This window comes from Sus scrofa, chromosome 14 (genome assembly GCF_000003025.6).
Source record: "Sus scrofa isolate TJ Tabasco breed Duroc chromosome 14, Sscrofa11.1, whole genome shotgun sequence".
Classification (NCBI taxonomy): Eukaryota; Metazoa; Chordata; class Mammalia; order Artiodactyla; family Suidae; genus Sus; species Sus scrofa.
The window spans coordinates 109,757,237-109,780,569 of NC_010456.5; the positions used below are offsets into that span (position 1 = coordinate 109,757,237).

General features: G+C 46.4%; 1 protein-coding gene across 3 annotated transcripts in view; it reads right to left on the reverse strand.

Annotated features, from left to right (window-relative positions):
- HPSE2 (heparanase 2 (inactive)) overlaps window positions 7,275-23,333 on the reverse strand; it is a 704,554-nt gene continuing 688,495 nt past the window's right edge. For all 3 annotated transcript variants that reach the window (XM_021072269.1, XM_021072270.1, XM_021072271.1), the window contains exon 12: window positions 7,275-8,100. In XM_021072269.1, coding sequence (XP_020927928.1) covers window positions 7,935-8,100 — 166 coding nt within the window. In that variant the 3' untranslated portion in view covers window positions 7,275-7,934. The remainder of the gene's footprint in view (window positions 8,101-23,333) is intronic.

Consider the following 23,333-nt stretch of genomic DNA (forward strand, 5'->3'; position numbering starts at 1 on the left):
ACATACACTTTTGTTTCACATGGGTAAACAGCTAGGAGTAGGACGATCAGGTGGAGGGTTAAGTGTAGATTTAAATGCATATTAAACCGCTGAACTGTTTTCCAAAGTGCCTGAACCATTTTACACCCCCCTGGGGGGCAATACTGAGAGTTTTCGTTGTTTTGCAGCCTCTTTAGCACTTGATATTGTCCTTTTCTAACTTCAGCCATTCCAGTAGACATATAGTGTTACCTCAGTGTTTTAATTTTATTTATTTAGGTATAACTGACATACAGTATATTTCAGCGTGGTTTTAATTTCAATTTTTACAGTAACTAATGATATTGAACTCCTTTTCATGTATTTATATGTTATCTATCTCTTCTCTGGTAAAGCATTCAAATCATTTGCCCATTTTTAAACTGGATTTTTTTTCTTTTCTGTTTATATGATTTCTTTAGATATTTAGATACAAATCCTTTATCAGATATCTGTTTGCATTATTATTATCTTATTTACTTACTTTTGCCAATGGCTTTGTCTTTTCATTTTCTTTTTTTGTTTTGTTTTCTTTTGTCTTTTTAGGTCCGCATGCAAGGCATATAGGCTAGGGGTCTAATTGGAGCTACAGCTGCTGGCCTACACCACAGCCACAGCCACAGCCACGCCAGATCTGAGCCGCATCCTCTACCTATACCACAACTCGTGGCAACGCCAGATCCTTAACCCACTGAGGGAGGCCAGGGATCGAACCTGCAACCTCATGGTTCCTAGTCAGATTTGTTTCCGCTGCGCCATGATGGGAACTACTGTGTTTTCATTTTCTTTATAGTGACTTTCGAAGAACAGAAATCTTTGTGCTTCATTGTGTACTATTTAAGAGATTCTTTTTTGCTCAGAGTCAGCCAAGTATTAGGAGAGGCAGGACTTTAGCAATGGCGGAGGTGGAAAAGAAAGCTCCTTTAGCTCATTATGAAATGTATTTTATAAATCCTTTGAATTCAGATATCACCACACATAGTATGTAACAGTCACTTGATAGCACATCGACTGGCAGGACCCAGTATCATCAGTTCATTTTCTGGTCTAGCTGTCCATCAATGTTTCATGCTCCTTTTTTTCTGAATAGTCCATTTGGGCTGCTATAACAAAAATATTATAGACTGGAAGGCTTATGAATAACAGAAATTTATTCCTCCCTCACAGTTCTAGAGGCTACAGAAGATTCAGTGTCTAATGAGAGCCTGCTTTCTATTTCATAGGATATCTCCTGTTGGATACAGCCTCATGTGGTGGAAGGGGCAGAGGAGCCCTCTGGAGTCCTTTTTTTTTTTTGGTCTTTTTAGGGCAGCACCTGTAGCATAGGGAGGTTCCCAGGCTCCATTCCTAGGAGTTGAATCGGAGCTGCAGCTGCTGGCCTACACCACAGCTCGCGGCAATGCCAGATCCTTAACCCACTTAGCAAGGCCAGAGATCGAACATGCATCCTCATGGCTACTAGTCACATTTGTTTCCTGTGAGGCATGACAGGTATTCCTGGAGTCTCTTTTATCATCCCATTCATGAGAGCTCCACCTTCACAACCTAAGGAGCTCCCAGAACCCCCGCCTCCAAATACCATTACACAAGAATTAGATTTTAGCATGTAAATTTTTGGGGGAGACACAGACATTCAATCTATAGCAATAAAATATAATTGTTGTTGGGAAGTGACTGTCCAACCAGGGATTTCATTTCATAGACCCCCAGCATTTGATGGGATCATGTGACTGACTTATGGCCTAAGGAATCGGGTGGAATGTATGCCAGTTCCAGGTTAGGCCCCTAAAATACTCCCGTATTATCCTGCGTACTCTCCTTGTCTGCCAGCTGCATGTTGATACCATAGCAACCTGGGAGGCCAAGGCTGAAGACCACAGAAAGCCTACATCAGTCTGGATCCCTACGGGACTACATGGAACAGATCTGCTGCCCACATTACCCCATTATCACCAACTGAACTTGACATGACCTATTAGCCAGAAATAAACTTTGATTATGGAGCAACACTTGCAGGGGAGAAGGGAGAGGGAGAGGGTAGCACACCATGAAATCAAAGATGCCCAGCATGTGTTAGTTCATCAGGTGGTCAGTATTAAGGTCAAGGTGTAACACAGACAACAGTGGCCTCTTTCTTCCCACAGAACACCCTGAGAACAGAAAGTTAGAGTAGCCATGTTTTATTGCTTACAAAATATTACCTCAACATATAAACTACCTCATGGACCCAAGCTCTCTTCCATCCCCAGCTTGATAAAATCTGTTCCCTGGAAGAAAATATTACAGCTGTTAAAATCTCTTGCACGGAGAAGAGCGTTTCCCGGGGAGGTGTTTTTGTACTCATTTTGTCAACTTCCAGATGGGTAAAGCTAAGGAGGTTTCTTTTTGCTTCTTGCAAAAATATAATTTATTATATAACATTTATAACTTGAAAGAGTCCTGGAATATTTTCATGAATAATAATTAGAAGACGAATGTGCATGATGGGGGCTGTAAAGAAGGGCCCCCTTTTCTCAACCGGGTGCACAAGACAGTGGGGTTTAGTCTTGAACCAGAACCGTGGGATTTGGTCAGCTCCTCCCCAGTGCTCCCTGGGCTCTTGGGGCTGCCCTGGTGTTTGGAAGGAAGTGGGTGTCAAAGCAGTTGGTTTGCTGTATTTTGGCTTTCCTGTTCTTCAGTGATATTTGGAAATATCACCCTTAGGGTAATAGTCAGTGGCTTTCTGCTTTAGTCTGGGAAGGTGAAGAGAAACTTCTAAGCCTCTGGGTGGTGAGGGAGGGGGAGCAGTGCTCTCAGAGGCAGTGCCTGCGTGGATGCTGACTGGCTCTGCCACTTACCTCTGCAGCCAAAGCTGGTCACAGCTCAACTCACTGTTCATCAGAGCTGCTGGTCAGCTCCTCCAAACCCCGAGATGGACTCTCTCCTGGGTGAAGGCACCACTAGGGTTCTCTGTAGACACACACGGGACCTTGAGAAAGCTGGCTGTGGGCAACTCAGGTGAGAAAAGTTGGCCATAGCCAGTCCAACAAGAATCCAAGTCCCAGGTACGTCACTCTGATCCTTCTGAATGCCTGACTAGTCACTACCCAGGACATGGCAGAGGAAGGCAGGTCCAGAACTGTTAGTGGAACTCAGAGGCAGTGATTCTAATGCCCTTGGGCCTTATAACCCCCCCCCTTTTTTTTTTTTTGAGTAATCTTTACTATCTTATTTGCAATTCTGTACATCCTAAGAAAAGCTTGCAAACTATTCTACAATCAAAACTTAATTCCCTTTCAGTACACCAGATTTCCCTGGGGTCTAGGTTGTGGATAGAATGGCTGACAGAGGCAAGGCAAGGCTGTGGAATTGGAGAGAAGTTAGTGGAAAAGAGCAATGGGCAGTGTTCAGGGTGGGGCAATAGCGCTGAGGTTGGGGAGAGGGAAGGGTTTATGCCCTCTCTTCCCTTGCCTTCTCCAAGCCACATCTCTATTATTTTGTATGTTCTAAGCTATTTCAAAAACTGAAGTTCTTCTCGATCCCAGTGGTTTTACTGTCAGTGATCCACTGGGTTTGCCTTGGCTTCTGCAGAGACGAAACACTTCTACACTTGTTTTCAGAAGTAAAGTTGCTCTCCCTGGTTTTGCTCAGCTGCATCCATCCCAAACACAGGAGTCTTGAGTGCAGGGTGGCAGGGCACACCTGCAGGTGCCAGGTCTGGCCCAGACCACTGGGCCACCCAGCCGGTCACAGTCCTGCAGGGTCCTCCCTAATGCTGAGGCTCGCTGGTGCTGAGAGCCAGTGGGGCCTCTCAGGAAGAATCTGCCAATAACCTCTGCCCTGTTGGAGGGTCCTGCCGGGAGAAGGCCCAAGTAGAGGAGGGTGGCAGGGGCTACAGAGGGCGAGTGGGCCTTGGGAATTGCTGTTCTAGGAGTCCTGGGCCTTAGGTTCTCTGAAGCCCAGGTCTGGTGTGTTCAAGCTTTTCTCCAGCTGGAGATAATGCTAATATCCCACAGTTGCAGCTTTTTTAGGGCATGGGAGAATGGAGAATTTCTCTTCAAACAACAATAAGAATTTGCTCTGAGCCTTTGTGATAAGAAAGGAGAAAGAAAATCATTCTTAGAGGCAGAAGGAGGAGAAAACCAGCTCAACAAAAGGCCCAAAGTTCCCATTATACATTATTATGCTTTCAAATAAGCATTTCTACAAGCTCATTCTTTGGTTTGAAAATAAAGTAGCTCTTAAGTCTTAAGACTATTATTTTGGCCCTGTCTTGTTTGGGGAGGGAGAATCTGATGGGGGGTGGGGTGTGGAGCTAGTCCATGAGCTCTTTCGTCCTGATAGTGAGTTTTGCCACAAGCTGCTTCCCTGATACTGAGTTTTGCCACAAGCTGTCTTTTCTCAGGGGAGTATTACAGGTGAATCCCTTTTAAGGAGTGATCCATACTGATTTAGTAGTTAGCCCTCACCCCAAAATGAGAAAGCCAGGACAGAAGCTTTGTACTAAAATATCCCTACAGAATTTGATGTTATAATGAATTTCTCAGTATTCTTTGAACAATGCGAATACTTCTTCCATGAAGGAGCTGCAAAGTTAGAATTACAGGACTCCAAAGATAAATTTCATTGAATCTCTCCTCTCCCTTTTTTGGTTTTTGGCCATGCCCTCGGCATGTAGTGGTTCCTGAGCCAGGGATCGAACCTGTCCAGGGCAGCGACCTTGAGCCACAACAGTGGCAACGCTGGATTCTTGACCCAGTGCGTGCATCACAAGAGAACCTCCCCCTTCTCCCTTTTTGTTAACCAGAAGAGCAAAACGCCCACGTCAAAAAACAAAAGACAAAACTTACACCTCTTAGGAGCAGCTTTCAATATGTGAAGACATAAGAAGCAGAGACGACCTATATTCTGCAAGTTTAGAGGCTTAGTTGAGAGTCAACACTTATTTACAGAAAGTGAGTCTGAATGGAGCTCTCGAGGTCCTGGCTGTTCTGAATGAGCAGAAACTATGAGGAGGTGAAGGGGAGAGCCTGAATCCAGCAGCCTCAGTGGTGGGCAGGTAAGTGAACAGGCTCCAGACTATTCTGAGCTCAGTAATCACTCCTGGGTGCCCCTAAGCAAACTACAGACCCTCTCCAAGTCTCAGAGGAACAACAGGCATAAGAATTAGCAACTCCCTTGGAGTTTCCGTTGTGGCCCAGTGATTAACAAATCCGACTAGGAACCATGAGGTTGCGGGTTCGAACCCTGGACCTGCTCAGTGGGTTGAGGATCCGGCATTGCCGTGAGCTATGGTGTAGGTCACAGACGAGGCTCAGATCCCATGTTGCTGTGGCTGTGGTGTAGGCCAGCAGCTACAGCTTCGATTCGACCCCTAGCCTGGGAACCTTCATATGCCATGGAGCAGCGCTAGAAAAGGCAAAAAGACAAAAAAAAAATTAGCAACTCCCTCAGGGGGGCTACTATGCATGTAAAGCAAACTAGCCCAGGGCTGGCCTGTGGGGCCTTCTCACGATGGGCCTACAGCTATACCTGCACTAGTATATAGAAGAGACTTTGATACCTGCATAAAAAATAGGGGGAAACAAACTCTCCTATTTCTCTTTTCCTTTCTCTTCTTCACTTTTCTCTGCTGCTTCTTTCCTGCCTTTCTACTCCCAGTCTTGGCACTTTGCTCTCCCCCTCCCAGAGCTGAGTGTCAGTGGGAGGTGCCTACCTAACTGAGGGGCCCTCTGGGCAGCCCTATGGGGACGAGGACTTGCCAGGGTCTGCTCCTCACTTTGCAGCTGCTCCCAGGCTAAGCACCACTGCTCAGGCCAGCCTGGGCCTGGGCTTCTCCCTTTCCTTCTGTCCCTAGCACGCACCTCCTGGGTACCCTTCCTCCTCTACCTGATGCTAAGCTCGTCAAAACCGAGCCCGCTCTCTTTCGGGCACAAGCCTGAGGGCCTCCTTCTCCCAAATTCCCAGTTCGCTATGCTGGGAGTCCGCCCCTCCTCCCTCATCTAATCTTCCTTATCATTCATGGGGCACATCAGGCCCCGCTCCTCAACTCCTCCTTCGATGGCCTCCCTGGCTCTGGCATCCACCACCTGGCCCCTCCCCGCCATTTCTATCCTTTCACAGCAGCAGAAGTTGTATCACTCTCTGCTGGAACCCTTTCATGTGGTCTAGTAGCTCCTCCTTAAAAAAAGCATCATTCCTGTCATGTATCCTGCAAAGGAAAATCACATCCACAGAAGAGAAAGTCATTTCAGCTGCAGCTTGTTTGCAAAGACCCACGCAAACCTCCGGAATGGGCACAGAAGGGCCTCATCGCGAACTCTGAGTTGCTCCATGGCCCCTGCCCCCATCCCGGGATCTCCCACCTCCCATCCTCCAGTTTCCCCGTCAGACCCCCATCTCCAGAGCGCCCTTCCCCAACACGGCCAACGGAGAGCTTCGCTCTAGGCTCAGATAAGCGGGTCTGGGAGAGCACGGACCTGGTCCTTTCATGACCACCTTAGATTTTTGCCTGGTACACGCCGTTGACAGCACTCAGCTACTTGGGAAGAGGCAGAAAGGTTAGATTCCGTTGTGTCTTACAGCTGTGATGACCTTTGACGGAATCCTTTTCTTTTTCTTTTCTTTTTTTTTTGTTTTGTCTTTTTGTTGTTGTTATTGTTGTTGTTGCTATTTCTTGGGCCGCTCCTGCAGCATATGGAGGTTCCCAGGCTAGGGGTTGAATCAGAGCTGTAGCCACCAGCCTACGCCAGAGCCACAGCAACACGGGATCTGAGCCGCATCTGCAACCTACACCACAGCTCACGGCAACGCCGGATCGTTAACCCACTGAGCAAGGGCAGGGACCGAACCCGCAACCTCATGGTTCCTAGTCAGATTCGTTAACCACTGCGCCACGACGGGAACTCCTTTTTTTTTTTTTTAAATGGTTTTGGTCAATCGAACCATTGAGGGCTTCCCTAACAAGTCCTTAATAATATTCTCTCAAATTCAAGGCAGGTATCATTATTCGTTCTGTCGGGGTGTGTGTGTGTGTGTGTGTGTGTGTGTGTGTGTGTGTGTGTGTGTGTGTGTGTGTGTGTGTGTGTGTGTGTGGCGGTTGGGTGTGCTTTCTCTTTGTACTAAAACTCTCTCCCTTGCAGCCACATGACAGATGATGATTGCTTTTTGTGGTGCCTAATACATTGCTCTCCACTCAATGAATATTATTATCTGACTCCCATTCCAACCCGGGGGGAATCTGGATTCACAGAGGAATAGAACCTTCTTACAAAATCTGGAGTATGATTGCAATTTTACTTTTGAAGCACCCGCTTCCCAGAGGAATAGCCAGTGATTGATGCCACTGCCAGAAACCCAGATGCGCACACTCATACATCAGCCGGGAAATTACATAAACAGCTCGCCCAGCAGGCCAGCGCTGACTCACCCACTTGCTCCCCTCTGGGAGGGGAGGTGATAGGAAACCCAGGGCAACAGCAGGGAACAGACAAAGGAAAGGCGTCAAAGAGGAGTGGGCTTTTGAAGGTCCACCGGGTCTTTTCCTTCCTCATCTTCTGCTGAGGGCGGCAGCCGCACACTAAGGCCTGTAGTTACTGCTGTGCCATGTGACCGGGATCACAGTGGGTTGTTTCCCCTGTCCTGGGAGTGTGCGGTGCGGTGCAAGGGTGCATGCAGCTCTACAAGCAAACCTTCGTGCTTACATAGGTACAGGTGGTGTCTACACTTTCCTTTGGGGTGGATGTGATCTACCTAGGCTAAGCTCACGCTAGGATAGCTGTCTCTTTGGGGAGCAAGTCAACGTTGACTCCAGCAGGATGGGGCAGCAGAGACAGGTTTGTTGCTCAGGAGAGGTCTGAAAAATACTGACACCATTAGGGTAGAAGAGTGGAAAGCAGTCCAGCAGGCTCGCTGGTGACCTGTGCGTGTGAGGGGGTTTATCGGTAGCGGCAGGCCAAAGCGTTGACATTCTTGACCACATAAAAGCCCATGGTGACGGGAGGGATGACCAATGTCCGGCCGGCCCGCAGAGGGCGGGGCTTCAGGTCTGGGAGGGTCCCATCGTCCACCATCGTTAAGGGCTGGCCATTCAGCTGCACTGACCTAGAGTGAGAAAGAGAGTCGTTATTGGGTTGAGAGGAAGCCATCGTAGCAAAGCTTGGGCAGCCCCAGATTGCCCCAGACTGTCGGATACTCGCCCGGCTATGGCTTAGCGACACCTGCTGTGCCCGGGCTCTCAGCCAAGCACTTTAATAACACAGGCGACCATCCCAGGAACGCTCTGAGAAAGGGACTGTCCTTAGCCCATTCCACCTTGAGTGCTTAAGTGACTTGTCCAAGGCTATACAGCTTGTAGCCCTGGGAGCCAGGATTTGAACACAGGTAGTCTGGTTCCAGAGACACACCATTTATTTAGACAAGTGAAAAGTCTCAGTGCTGCAGAAGCTGAAAAGTGCCTCATGCCTATTTAAAAAAAATCCTAACAGTAGTTCGGTTTGACTCTTCTAAGGAGTTTTTAACCTGAGGGATGATGCATAGGTTTAAGATGATTTCAGAACTTTCTTATTTACTGGCATCTTTCATTAATTTATTGGAGAGATGGGAGAACTGACACTGTGTCACGTGTCTGGGGAGGAGGACAGAGACTTATATAACAACTCTTTCTCTAACCTGAAAATAAGCTTTTGTATCTAATATTGAATGGATGTTTCAATTTTAGGGACATAAGGCGAGCAACAGAGTAAGCATTTGTAATCCCTGCTCACCTGTCCTGCTTGCTTTTATTCTGTGTATCAGCCATGCTCAGCCCTGGGAAAGTCTTAGAGAGCAAAGGGAAATGGCTCATCACCCAGCCTTAGCCTGTGGTACAGAATCCGGACAACCTCCCAGCTGTTTCTAACAGGGCAGTGACTTGGACAGCTGTGTGCCCAGACTGAAGCTCAGTTTTATGGGTCAGTAGAGAAGGCCAGGACCAGACCACCAGCTGGAAATAAGGCTGTAAGTCGCCTTCAGAAAACCAACATTCCCCTAGCCTGGAAACATCCATATGCCTATATGCCACGTGTGCAGCCCTAAAAATGCAAAAAAAAAAAAAAAAAAAAAAGGCAAAAAAAGAAAGTCAACATTACAGTGACAACTGTTTCTGGGCCTTGCCCAACTTCCAGTGTGATAACACTGCAATGATATCATCTGAGCCATAAAGAGAATAAAATGAGAAATTGATATAGAGGTCTTGGTGACAGACAGGTTTAGAGAGAGATCATCAGACCCCTTGCCTGGTACAGCTCTGAACTCCCAGAGATAAGGGTGTTGTAAATTGCTCCCAGGGGAAAGCTGGGCAGAGGGGCGGCTCCAGGCCTGGCCCCACATGGATCAGTCTGGGCCCGGTCCAGACCTGACAGGCAGCGGCAGGCCCCTCCTCTTGTTGGTATGACTGAGGAATGAGTGAACAGCAGGAATGAGTGAACAGGTAGGTCAGGCCTAGCTGTTGACCTCACCAAATACACCTGCACATGCTGCTCTAAACATGCGTGACCCTCTCTAGTGAAGACCGCCTACTCACGGGAGTGGAAGGCAGGGTGAGGAGAGGGGTCAGTCACAAAAGAGGTCAGGATAGGTCTTCGTGGCGTATTTTTACAATGTAGCGCCAAGCGGTGTGACTATGCAACCATCAGATACGTGCACCATCAAATATAAGTTCAAGAATACTAATTAATCTTTCCAAAGCATACTCAAATTTATACCACTTGTCTCCTTGAAAACCTTCAGCGGGAGTTCCCGTCGTGGCACAGTGGAAACGAATCTGACTAGGAACCATGAGGTTGTGGGTTCAATCCCTGGCCTTGCTCAGTGGGTTAAGGATCTGGCATTGCAGTGAGCTGTGATGTAGGGCAAAGACACAGCTCACATCTGGCGTTGCTGCGCCTCTAGCGTAGGCTGGCAGCAACAGCTCAATTAGACCCCTAGCCTGGGAACCTCCATATGCCACGGGTGTGGCCCTAAAAGGACAAGAGACCAAAAAAAAAAAGGGAAAGAAAACCTTCAGTGGTCCTCCCAATACATGGAGTTAGGGGCAAGCCCTCCTCCTGAGCAGTTAGGCAATCCCTTTTAGATTCAGATGATTCCAGAGTATCGCCATCTTTGGGTTCTGTGAAGTCAAAACAGTGTGAGAGGCAAGATCTTTCATTTCTAAACAAAAACCAAGTGATTATTCTGCAACAGGCCCCATTTTGATTTTGTTATTGGTTGGTTAAAAAGTTAACTCACGCTGGGGGTGGATAGGTAGAACCAGGGAGCATGGTTAAGATTCCAGTCTGATCTCTGATTCCACGAGCCCACCAATCACCTCCTGGATGGCTCCAGCAAAAACTTGTGGGTCCTTGTACTGTGGAACAGATGAGTTTCATGGCTCCTTTCCTAAAGCTCTGTCTGCCTTTGGTTTCTGTGTAATAGTATCTCTGTTTTCCTCCTTCGTTTCTGCATGTGGTTTCCTTTTCGTGGAGACTGTTCCCATCTGCCTGGCTCTCAGATGCTGGGGTTCCTGGCCTTTGGTCCTTGAACCTGATTGCTTCCCACACTACATCCTCCCCTGGGGGGGCTGTTACCCACACCCAGGACTTACTAGTCTCATGTCCATGCTTCCAAACCTGCATCTCAACCTGGATCCTTATTCTAACTTAATTATCTCCACCTGGCTGTCCCACAGGAACTTCAAAGTCACCATGTCCAAAGTCGAAATCTTCTCAAGCCCTGTCCTTTCTTCTGCCTTTTTATCTTTGTCCTGGTACTACCATCCATCAGATTACCTAGGCCAGGAAGCTTCTCCCTGAGGTGCCAGGTCTGGGGCAGTGGTGGTGGGGGGTGTCACTAAATCCAACCGGTGCTACATCTTAATATCTTTCAGATCTGCTCCTTTCTCTCCAGTCACTGCTGTTATTTTAGTTCGGAACATGCCTTGTGACCTCTCTCCTTGCCCTTGGCCTGGCCTACCTCCCCTGTGCTTGCCGCGTGGCTGACAGAGCCCTCTGCAATTGTCACTGCTTCACACTCCCAACAATACCCTTCCACTGTAATCCGGATGATGACGCCGAGCTCTGGCCATGCTCCAGCCACCTCTCTAGTCTGGGATGCCACCAGTGCCCCTTACACCAGAGCTCACTGTGGGTCACAGACCTCTGCGGGCAGCTCGGGCTGGCAGTTAATGTAAGGACATCATCAATAATATGCATGAGCAGACTGCTTCCAATGAAAAACAGTTGTTCTGCACATAAATGAGGTAGAGATTTCTCAAGTGAAAATATAAGTAGATATTGTTGGGGATAAAATACACAGATTCATTTAAAAGCATGGTAAAATTTTTTCAAACGTAAATGCCTGTAGACACTGTTGGGATGAATAAGACACTAGTTCATTTTAAAACCGTCATGAAATTCCTAATAGATTTTTGGGGAGAAAGCGGGCATCACGTGCTTTTTTCAAGCAGGAGGTTTTTTTTTTTTTTTTTTTTGTCTTTTTGCCATTTCTTGGGCCACTCCCATGGCATATGGAGGTTCCCAAGCTAGGGGTCTAATCGGAGCTGTAGCTGCCAGCCTACACCACAGACACAGCAACACAGGATCCGAGCCGAGTCTGTGACCTACACCACAGCTCACACCACAGCTCACGGCAACGCCGGATCGTTAACCCACTGAGCAAGGGCAGGGATCGAACCTGCAACCTCATGGTTCCTAGTCGGATTCATTAACCACTGCACCACGACAGGAACTCCAAGCAGGAGGTTTTTAAAAGGACAATTATCATAACGTAAGAGGGCAGTGACATCTGTAAACATTACAAAGGACCCCTTGGCCCCAGCACGACCAGATTCAGTGACCTGCAGTCCATTTCCTCCTTGGCGTGCCTGGTGCTCGCTCTGCCTGGCACGCGGCCAGTCCTCCTCCTCTGTGGGACTAATGCCTTGGGTCTCTGTAGCCTGATCTCGTGTTGCTCCCTCTAGGAAACCTTCTCTGACCCCTTGGTTAGGAGCCCCACTGTGGACTCTCCTGTACCCCAAAGTGACCTATAACCAGCTCACTGGGTTGTAGAGACTCACCCACTCTACTCTCACTGCGTTGAGAGCTGGACAAGGAAAGGGGTCATGTCTCTCGCTCTAAACACTTGGTGCCTGACAAGGTTCTTGGCATAGAATTGGGATGGAATGTTTTCTGAAAAAGTGAATGGGTTTTGTGGCTCTTCTGCATTATTTCTGGTATTCCCGGACTGAGTTTCTCCCGCTCTAAAGAGGCTCCCTGGAGGTTTGCTGAGTGTCTTTACAGATTTCATTAATGTACCAATTACTCTTGCTCACGGTGGCTCTGGAGATGTTAGATAAGACAGGAATTATCACTGATTCTCACAGTCACTCATTTAGGTACCTTATCCCAACCAGACATGAGGCCATTGATCATTGCTGGTGCTGTTCATCCTTAGAAAAGATCTAGAAACCATCTCTTAGCTAAGACAACATGAGTTAATTTTGTCAGGCCTGGAGTCCCCTCATGTCCTTATTGACAAAGTTCCTTCATTATAACCATAGACAGGCCTGCATTTTATTTTTCTGCTTACGTTTTTAACTATTATTACCAGTTACGTGGTATCAAACTAAATATTCCAATTATCCTTCACTTCTTTTTTTGCACTGAACAATCTCTACGTTCGCAAACATCATGTTAAGGACGAAAATCACTGATTCTGGAGCACTCTGTATGCAAGCGACAGGATGCTATGATTTACTCTCATGTTTAATCCTTATAACTACCAACGGAGGCAGGTGTTAGCATCCTTACAGATGAAGATATCTAAGTTTAGCGGAGTCTAAGACTCACCTAAGTCTCACAGCCAGGAAGTGGCAGAGCTGAGCTCTGCACTACAGCCCTTCACCACAGACCTGTCGGCCTCCCTCATGCCTGACAAAGAGTTCTGTGAGGTACACAGGCAAGTGTTATTGCTATTATTGTAACCTCAGGGTCAGGTAGCCTGGGCAAGGTCCCATGGCTAATAGGTGGCTGAGCTCGGTCTCAGAGTCAGGCCTCCTGACACCTCTTTCTGCTATTTCATGTAGTTCTCCAATTCCAGATGGCACTCACCAGGATCATGTTTCCTTCTTTGAAAATCTCTCTTATCAGATTTTCATCACATTTGGCTACTTCTTTAGTGGCCTGTGACTTTTCAAACCAAATGCTAAATGATCCAGCTTATGTTGAACTATTTTTCTTAATTCCCTAGCTGCTGAGAGCTGTTAAATTATCCAAATATTAGGACAACTGTGTTTTTATCACCATTTGTTTTTGCAAAGTCTGAGTTGCTTTGCAACTCCTAAACTTGTTTTCTTTATTTTGCATGCTATTTGAAATGGGATTTGGTGTCTCAGTTTGGAGTCAAGCCCTCTGCTCCTCAGGTCCCTCTGGGAGCCTGTTGGCTGGGTCAGCCTCCCTCCTCCTCCCCCCACCTGTCTACAATCTCTGGTTTTCATGTCTTACGATGCTTCTTGCTAACCATAGATATGGAAGTAAGCTTTCAGCTTGCTTCAAGGAAGCAGGTAGAGTGAGCATGTCCTTTGCCAGTCTTGAAGGTAACTTGCTGGTCTCTGGCCTGGACCTGGGTGGACTTTAGTTGGGGCAAAGGCAAGGCAAGCCTGTGTATTACTGGGAGCTGCCTGGGGAGCTAGGGTCTGGTTTGGGGCCTAGAGTGGAAGGTCACTTAGAGATACCTAGTTCCATCTCAGCCACTTTGAGAAAGTGATTTCCCTTCTCTGAGCTTGGGTTTCTCCATCTGTAAGACAGACTAAATGAACCCTAGGATTTCTTCTGGCTTCCACATTTTCAGGTGAGTAGCCCACTGCCTAAAAACTGTACCAAAGCAGAGTTTAATGTCAAATTCAGAGTGATCCTGTCCAGATAGAAATCTGATCATGATATTTACCCATCTCAATGTTCAGTAGGTCCCTGCTGACTTTAGAACATTCTCCAAAGTCCTCAAAACACACACTGTGCGAGGCCATTTACCTATCTCTCTAGCCCTCAGTGACTCCCCGCAGCTCCCGCCCACTGCAGCTCCCCACGGCTGGCCACCTCCTTTCATTCTGTGCTGTGGGTTCTCCAATCACCAGCTGTCTACTCTCAGGGTTTCTGTCCATGTTGTTGTTATGCCTGGAACTCTCTCCACACTCTGTCCCTCCTTCCAGCTTCCTTTTCCCAGCGAACTCCTCAAAGGGCTCCCTAACCCCAGTCCTCTCCCTTAGGGAGACCATGTGTCTGCCCCACTCACCCCGCACTCGCCTGCCCATCAACTCACACATCAGGTGCTCAGTAAAAGAAGGACTGGATATACATCTGTGGGTAGAGGAACTACAGTCTGGAAGGAAAAGACTGGGGTGGGAGGCCAGAGACTTGGTCCACACTCCAAGCATGCCATGAGCTGGCCTGGAGATGGCAGAGCTGGCTCTGGTCTGGGTTTTCGGATTATCAGAGGAGGACAGCGAGGGAGGGAGGGAAAGGAGTGGGGAGCCGGAGAGAGGGAGGAAGGAGGAGAGAAAAGAGAAGGTATAAGAAACTGAGCGGCTAGAGTTCCTGTTGTGGCACAGTGGTTAACAAATCCGACTAGGAACCACGAGGTTGTGGGTTCGATCCCTGGCCTTGCTCAGTGGATTAGGGATCCGGAGTTGCCGTGAGCTGTGGTGTAGGCCGCAGATACAGCTCAGATCCCGTGTTGCTGTGGCTGTGATGTAGGCTGGCGGCCACAGCTTGGATTCGACCTCTAACCTGGGAACCTCCATATGCCGCTGGAGCGGCCCTAGAAATGGAAAAAAGACAAAAAAAAAAAAAAAAAAAAGAAAGAAAAGAAAGAAAGAAACTGAGCGGGGGTGGGCGGGGAGCCCAAGAGTCCTCTCTGCTCCTCAGTAACCCACACAACCTCCCGGTTCCCACTCAAGTGCCAGAGTGCTCACCGTACGCCACTAGAGGTCACTGTTGCTCTTCACAACAGTATCGAGAGCGCGCGCTTGGGCTCCCAGGAAGCCGAGCTCCCGGCTTGGCCTCTCCAGTCCCCGGAAGGCGGGAGGAACAAAGCGTAGTTTCAGGCAAATCCCGACAAAAACGTCTTTGCAGTCCACGAGGCGGGCGCCTCCACCCCCTCCCTGCAATGTGGCGGATATTAAGGAACCGCGCAAAGTCAGGCTGCGATTCCGGCCAGGGGTGCGCCTTCCCCGCCGCGTGCAGAGAGGGAGCGGCGCAGGTGCGGGGCTGGCAGCGCCTCCCCCGCCCGCGGGCGGCCACATCTGTCCACGTTTTACAGGCTCCCGAGGTGCAGCTGTCCCCTAGAGGCCCCCGCGCCGACGCAGGAAGCTGGCGTGTGCAGCTGCCCTGCTCGCATTCAGGTCAGGGGCAGGGTAGAGCCAGGAAGGGAGCCTGGCCAGTTTGAGGACAGACGGCCTGGGCTCTTTCTCTCGCTGCGGGAGAGGCTGCGCGTCTGGGGTAGCTTAGAAAGGAGGTTGTTTTGAAAGGGTCCTGAGTGATGCTACCCGCTGAGGAGACCGCTCAGGAGTAGCCCAAGCAGGCTAGTGTCGCAGGGTCCCTACTTGCCCAGCCAGAGCAAAGGCTGTAGGATGCTCAGGACCCTCTCGGGGCTCTCCTACCTCTCAGGGTAAAGAGAGGGTGACGTCCTCCCAAGTGTGTCCTGAAGCTTTCTCCTCTGTGCTTTTTGCCCTGCCTGAAATCACAGACTCTTGTCAAAAAGCCTACCCTTCCCTCCAGGCCCCCTTGGATGTGGCCTCCTCCATCTGGGCCTTATCGGGGAGCCCCAGCTGGAAGAGGGACACATTCTCAGCAGCTCCCTTTTAAGTATGTGGCCTTCTCAGCTTTATTTTATCAGTGAGCTGGAGTCATTTCACCTGCTAGACTAATTGTTCTCATTTCTCTCTTTTCAGTAGCACGTGGTTCACTGCTTTCTTGCCTGTGATAGCCGTTCAAATTAATACTTGTCCAGTTCCACTCAGTCAGCCTCTCTAGGAGTTCTCATGTGGCTGACTGGATATTCCAGTCTCCTTTGCTATTGTTAAGAGAGGAGACTAAGAGAAAAATGGAGGTGAAAGCTTTCGTTCCCCTTATCCTTCCAAAAGCCTGCATCATATTTGAAACTCCTGGCCACTAAGACACTTTGAGGCTGATAAGATCATTTGCTCCATGTCCTACTCTTTGAGAGCATTTGAAATAATGAAGCGTTTCAATCTAGCTTCTGCACCACTGAACAGAGAAAACACTAGGTCTTTATGCAAGCAGAGTTGGGAATTTTACAGGCAAGTTGTTAGGATATATATAAGCCTTTCCTTTTCCCATTTAGGTTTGGGGGTTTTGATCTGTGTTTTATACAAGTCTGGGTGAGAATGGTCTAACCCATAATGGGATCCTAATATGTCCTTCTTCTTTTTATTTATTTATTTTTTTTTGTCTTTTTGCCTTTTCTAGGGCTGCTCTGTGGCCTATGAAGGTTCCCAAGCTAGGGGTCTAATCGGAGCTGTAGCCACCAGCCCACGCCAGAGCCACAGCAACGTGGGATCCAAGCCGCGTTTGCAACCTACACCACAGCTCACGGCAACGCCAGATCCTTAACCCACTGAACCAGGCCAGGGATGGAACCCGCAGCCTCATCGTTCCTAGTTGGATTCGTTAACCACTGAGCCACGATGGGAACTCCACTAATATGTGCTTCTTATGGTTTAGCACAGTGGGCAGCTTAGCACAGTGGGCAGACAAGATGAGGGCCTAGCAAAGGAACCTGGATTTATGCTGGTCTTGTTAACTTCCAGCAGATGAGGGAATCATCCGGGGGCACTTTGGGAAGACAGTTTGATTCTTCGACCATCTCAAAGCTCCCATGTCATAGGCATATCATACTTGAACCACAATAGAAACCAGGTATAAAAACCACGGAGACTTTACCATGTGGCTAACTCTGTTCCCTCCCATTGTAAAAACTCAGTGCCATGATCACTGACTTTCACAAGTGGTACCTAAGGAGTGTTACTCTTATTCCTACTATTCTCTGTGTTGTTCCAATTCGATTATAACAGATGTAGTGCTTACCCACTGTGACAGAAAACACAGAAATATGCAAGTGTGTGGTCATAAACATTATAATTAACACATTACACAAGGGGAGAGAGAGAAAGAAAATCAAACTTCTTGGCCTAGATTTCGAGGCCTTCTGCATTCTGGCCCTAATGTATTTCTGTGGCCTCTCCCCTCACCCCATAAAAGCATCTTCTATTCCAGTCATGTGAGATGATGTGCCATGCCCTCAAACAAAAGGGCTCTTGAATTCAACTTCTGTACTTCTAAGCCTTTAGTAAACTCATCCCATTGCCTGAAATTGCCTTCCCTCCAGCATTTCCTAGGTGCATGGCTCATCCTTACAGCTCCTGCTCAATGGCCCCCAGCCTTGAGGATTTCCCAGATTCATCGTTCAAACTCCTTATACTTCCTATATTTACCCTGTGGTCTGTCTTGTCTTAAAGTATTCTCTGTGGGGGGGAACCAGGTTCCGCCAGCCCTAATTGTGTGGAGCTGGAAGAGGCAGTAGAGTGTCTGAAGCATTCCCTTTATTACAGGCAGCCTGCTGTGAGATCAAGAGAGTCAGGTAAGAGGGCAGGGGTGTGTGGGTGTGTGGGTGTGTGGGGGAGTACAAAGAGGTTCTCCATATCTAAGAGAGTGAGGTAGAGTCCACTAGCCATATACAAAATGAGTTTCACAATTATAAGGATTATTATAAGGCTTCCTGGATACATATTCAGATATGTTAATCCAAAGGCATACATATCTCAGTTGCAGTGGATTTTGACAGTGTTCCCTGTAATATCAGATGTACCCATGTGCCCTCAAAAGGGAAAAATAAGATGTTCTAGGTGGCAGAGTTTCTGCAGCAGGTCCACAGGTGGCAGGGTGCAAAGAGTGCAGTGACTGAATCATTCTTGAGAAGGTGAGCTGGGAGGAGGTAGGCTGCCAGGTGATTGCTGGTGTTTGGCAGCTGGTCCACAGTTTGGTGCTTCAGCCCCTTGTCTGGAATGAACCACATCCTGTTGTGGGCTCCTGATGCTTGGCAGCCAAAGGAAATACAGGTTCAAGGCCCAGGCCCTGCTATAGGGATAAGCTGGCCTAGGACTTTTCAGGTCCCTGGGGCTCATGTTTGTCTATCACCTTAACCACAGCCTCTGAAAGACATGAAGAGGAGAAGACAAAGACCTCTCCTTCTCTGTCCACCAGAACTGCCTACGTATTTGCTTCCCTGTCCATCATTTAGAATCAACTGCTTGGAAACATGATAGCTTTACTCTAAAGTGCTCATTTACCAGGATTTCATCTGGGTCATCTGGAACAGAGTGGAAATTTCTGCTTGCAACCAAGGTCTCCCAGTGCATGGAGCTAGGGAGGGGAGACCACAGCCTTGATGGACAGCTATGTAGAGAGTTTCCAGCTGCTGGGAGGGATCTGGAAGAAAATGTATTCTGGAGCTGAGAACAAATGAAATCTCTCAGAAAATAACAGTGAAAACGCTGGATTCCTAAACATCTTGGTTTAAGATGTCAAGTCACCGTAAAATATAAAAGCATTTTATAATCCTCTAATCTGCACAGTGATCTGTACATTACTAATCTGGGAGTTAAAACAAAACAAAACAATAAACTTTTGGGAGCCGTACACATCCTTCCACTTAGTCATAGAGAACTCCCAGGGGCTCCTGGCATGTTCACACCTTTGGCAAAATGGCTTAATGCCTGAATGAAGAATATAATCTGGGTGAGTCAAAGATGCACATCAGCTGGGATCCTGTTCCAGCGTTTTCTAGAGGGAGAATGGTTCTCCACTTTGGCCAAATATTTGAATTACCTGGGGAGCTTTAAAAAATACTGGGGTCTTGGTTTAATTGGTCTGGGGTGAGGCTTGGGCACTGGGGTTTTTAAAGCTCCCCAGGTAATTCAAAGTGCAGCCACAGTTGAGCAGCAGGGGCTGAAGGAAGAGTAGGGATGTGTTTGCAGCTGGGGTGGGGGTGGGGAGGGGGACTCAAATAGCTTTCTAACCATTACCTTTGGACTTTATTCTAAATAAACAGATCTTTTCTTACTCTTTTGGAGTACCATGTCAAGAAGCCACATTTTTCATCCTAAATGAAAGATGTGAGCTTTTCAAAGGCAAATTTTTTTGCTGACTAGTCTGCAGTGAGCGCTTCTGCCATTCCTGTGGAACTGCTGCATTTAAAGTTTTCCCTGTAGTGTGTCCGCTGGTGAGACAAACATTCTCCTCAATACGGACCAGGGAGATGTGTGTGTGGCACTTTATAGCGGGAATTCAGAACAAAATCCAATGGAGCATTTGCAGAGATAGCAAAGTCTGCATTTCTTTTTGAAAAGAAAAAAAAAATTGTGTTTTTCTTGATGAGTAAGGGCTTTCGAGTCATTTAGATTTCTTGCTTTGGCCTGGGCTCTGGAACAGAGAGCTCCCTACAGACAAAAAATGGTTCAAGCTCTCTTCAGGCAGAGGAACGAAGGAGGGAAAATACATCATTCAGTACCCTCACCACCCTTTCCATAATTATTGACTTAGATATTGCTGTATACATTGGTTATAGCTACTATCTCTTTATGAGCCAGCAAACACCCTCAGTGAGCACAGGGGTTAAAAGAATCCAAAGTCCTCTACGTTTCAGTGGGTAAGCTTACATTAAGTAAAATGGGGAAGGCTTATTTCTCTTTATATTTACTTCTTTTTATTTTTTCTAGAGACTCTGAGCCTTAAATATAAGTATTCTTATAAATACATATACTCATATAAATTTACAGTTATACTTTCACAGCATCTATTTCAGACTTTCTGAACTGCAGCACCAACTCAAACATTGCTGGTTAAGAGTAAGAACCAGCTTGCTGTTCACTCGCAACCACTTTGTAAATCTCCCCTGTCTCAGGCACCTCTCTCGCTACTCAGTGACCCCAGCCTCTGAGGCTCCCCTGTCCCCCTAAGTAAGGGGCTTTGGGTGGCCTTTTGAAAGGGCTGTAGGTGATGTGGTTATATCTGTATCAGTAGGGCCTTTTCCTCCAAGTAAAGAGGTCTTCATCCTACTACCTGCTTTTTATAAAAGGATGTTCTTTCTTCCCTGACATTTTTAAAACCGGCACCTGAAGCCCTGCAGAGAGAGGTTAACGGGTTTCCCCCCACACTCTCAGCTTAAACAGCACCAGTCACTTTCCTTACCTTTATAGAACATCAAAGCATATTCTAAACGCATTAAAGAAAAGAATGTAACAAATAAAACAAAAAGGAAACTAGAATAAAATAAAGATATGTATTTATCTGATTTCAGGAATATAAACAGAGACAACTATAAATGGAATGGATGAAACCACAAAGCAATATACAGACTTAACTATATGAAAACAGAATACTTCAGTACGCCAAGATAATACCCTAAAAGTGAAATACCTGGAAAAACAGAAAATGAAGAACTGAAGAAAATATTTCAACACAAGAGGGGAAATTAGAAAAAACTTATAAAGCATCAATAAAACAGTAAACAGCCCAATAGAAAAATAAGCAAAGGCAAAAAATCAATATAATAGTAATAGACACACAAAATTTCAATCTCACTAACACTCAAAGAATACAAATTAAAACAATAATATTATTCATCATGAAGTTGAAAAGGATTTTAAAATATTACTGTTCTGTGTTGCTGAGGTAAATTGTAATAACAAAATGGTTACGTTTCCTATTTCTTCCCAGACCCCCGCAACTCAGCTTGAGGTAAGAAAACTGAACAGTTACTCATATGAGATAAGGCTCTATAACTCATTGGATTCCAAGGGGACCAGATAGTGAGCAATTGGGAACCTGCCCTTAAGGAATGGTTGAAGAAGCTGAGTGTATTTAGCTCGGAGACTAGACCTCAAAGGGGAGACATATTGGAAAACTGTTATAATAAAGATGGTGTAGACTTACTCTGCTTAATTTTTCTAAAGCAAGAGTAGAAATGGGAAGATGATGCCCTGTGGCCACAAATAAGCAGGATCTTTCCTACAATCAGAACTAATTTTGAAAGTACTCTGTTTGATCAAACTTCTCATCAAACAGAAGCTGCAGGCTTTTTGACCAGGATATTATAGAAGAAACTTCTTGATCTCTGAGTACTTCCAAAATTTTCCTAAGTCGTCTTTTAATAACTGAAGAACTTTTAATTTAAGCAGAAACTAATTAAAATGACCCCAGACAAGTGGAGATGATGGAAACCTGCGGGGAGTACATCTGGTTGACGAGAGTTCAAAACCTCCAAGTACCAACTAATATGAGCAACTTAAACACTCAGATGTCCTGAGTATACTGAGATATGTGGAGTAATGGCTCTTTGGTCCCAGAAAACAGGTCTTCAGGTTTTGTTTTCGAGTGAGAATTCTTGGTACAGAATTCTTAAGGTTAAGGTGGTTTTGTTTGTTTGTTTGTTTTTCCAAAGCTCCTTTAGCCAGATTTGTCCATGTCTCAAAACAAATGGGAGGCCTCCTCTTATCCGTGGTGGGTCAGGTGGTGGCCAGGGCAGCCCTCAGGACTTTTCATACTAGCCAAGCTCTGAATCTGGAGATGAGGTATCATCATGTGGTCTGTTCCAACAGGGACATGAAGATATTTTTAAAATCTTATTAGCACATCAGAGTTACTCGAGTATTCTCAGAACCGCTCTGTTTGGCTAACATCAAATGACACCTCTCTAAAGGCATGCAGCTAGAAACCAATGTTTTCCTCTGATATAGGATTTAATGAGGGTGAATTCAAAGCAAAGGTTAGATCCCAGAGAGATGGAATAAATAAGCAGTATGTTAAAAAAGAGAAAAAGAAAAGATGTTCATTGCTTCAAAGAATAGGCAGTAAGATTCTTGGTTCATGGGAGCCTTGTAATTCTTTCAGCTGAAACCATGGCAGCTGAAGGAGAGCCTCATACAGATATAAAATTTAAACATTTTAATATGGAACCAATTAGTCCCAAAGCAGCAATATTCTGTACCTCTCTCATGGTACCACCCATAGTCTGCTTCCCGTTAGTTTTTTGTTCCTAATAACAGAGATAACATTTGAGGGCAGAGACCTCAAAATCCCCTTCCCCCTCTAAACATCTCTATTAAACAGCTCTTGAAGGTCAGGTGATGACATGGCCTGGCATTTGGACAACTAAGAGACATTTGGAGCTGAAGCATTACATTACATTTTACAATCGGACTTTTTCTTCCTAATTGGTTTACTTGGGATTCCTGAGTTCTTATTGGTTATTGTGATCCATTAAGAATTTGGTCGGATTAACTGCCACGGCAAGTTAGAGTGCTACAGAGGGACAGTTATGTCCGGCACAAAGTAGGATTTCAATCACAGCTGATGAACAGGTAAAGATATATCCTCTCCAGTTTCCCTGGGAAGCCTCCCCAGCAGCATCGTTCCCTCTGAGGGTGGGCGCCATTAGGTTTATGGGATCTGGCAGTGTCTGTGTGCATGGGGTCAGAATATAACATGCTGAGACTGATTTCAAGAGACCTCAAATTAAACCAATTTATAGTCACTCCTGGTATGTAACAATCCTTTTTTTGAGAAGAGCATATAAGAAACAGAAGGGGATTCCCTGACTTTGCTAAGAAAAAAAATTTTTTTCACTAAAATTCTGTGACTGAGAAATAGAATCTTAGAAGAAACTCACAGAAGTACTTTTAAGAAGGATCCGGAAGTTCTCTTTGTGGCTCATGGAAAACAAATCTGACTAGCATCCATGAGGACACAGGTTTGATCCCTGGCCTCACTCAATGGGTTAAGGATCTAAGGATCTGGCTTGCTGTGAGCTGTGGTGTAGGTCGCAGATGAGGGTGGGTTCTGGCGTTGCTGTGGCTGTGGTGTAGGCCAGTGGCTACAGCTCCGATTTGAGCCCTAGCCTGGGAACCTCCATATGCCACAAGTGTGGCCCTAAAAAGACAAAATAAAATAAATAAATAAATAAAGAAGGATCTGAAATTAGGACTTGCAAAGAAAAGTTAATAGAGCTGGGATGAGTTAGCTTACAGGAAAAAACACTGCTGGGTCACCTAATACTTTTCAAATATATTCATAAGGTATCATGAACACAATACATTGTATTCATAAGCCCAAGATGAAACGAACCCAGACAGTACAATGACAGAGCTCAGTTACCCATACTGTATATTTACCAATATCATCATAACTTTACTAAACTCTTGGGGTAGCACAGTGTAGAACAAAGTGCAGTAGATTCAGGGTCAGGAG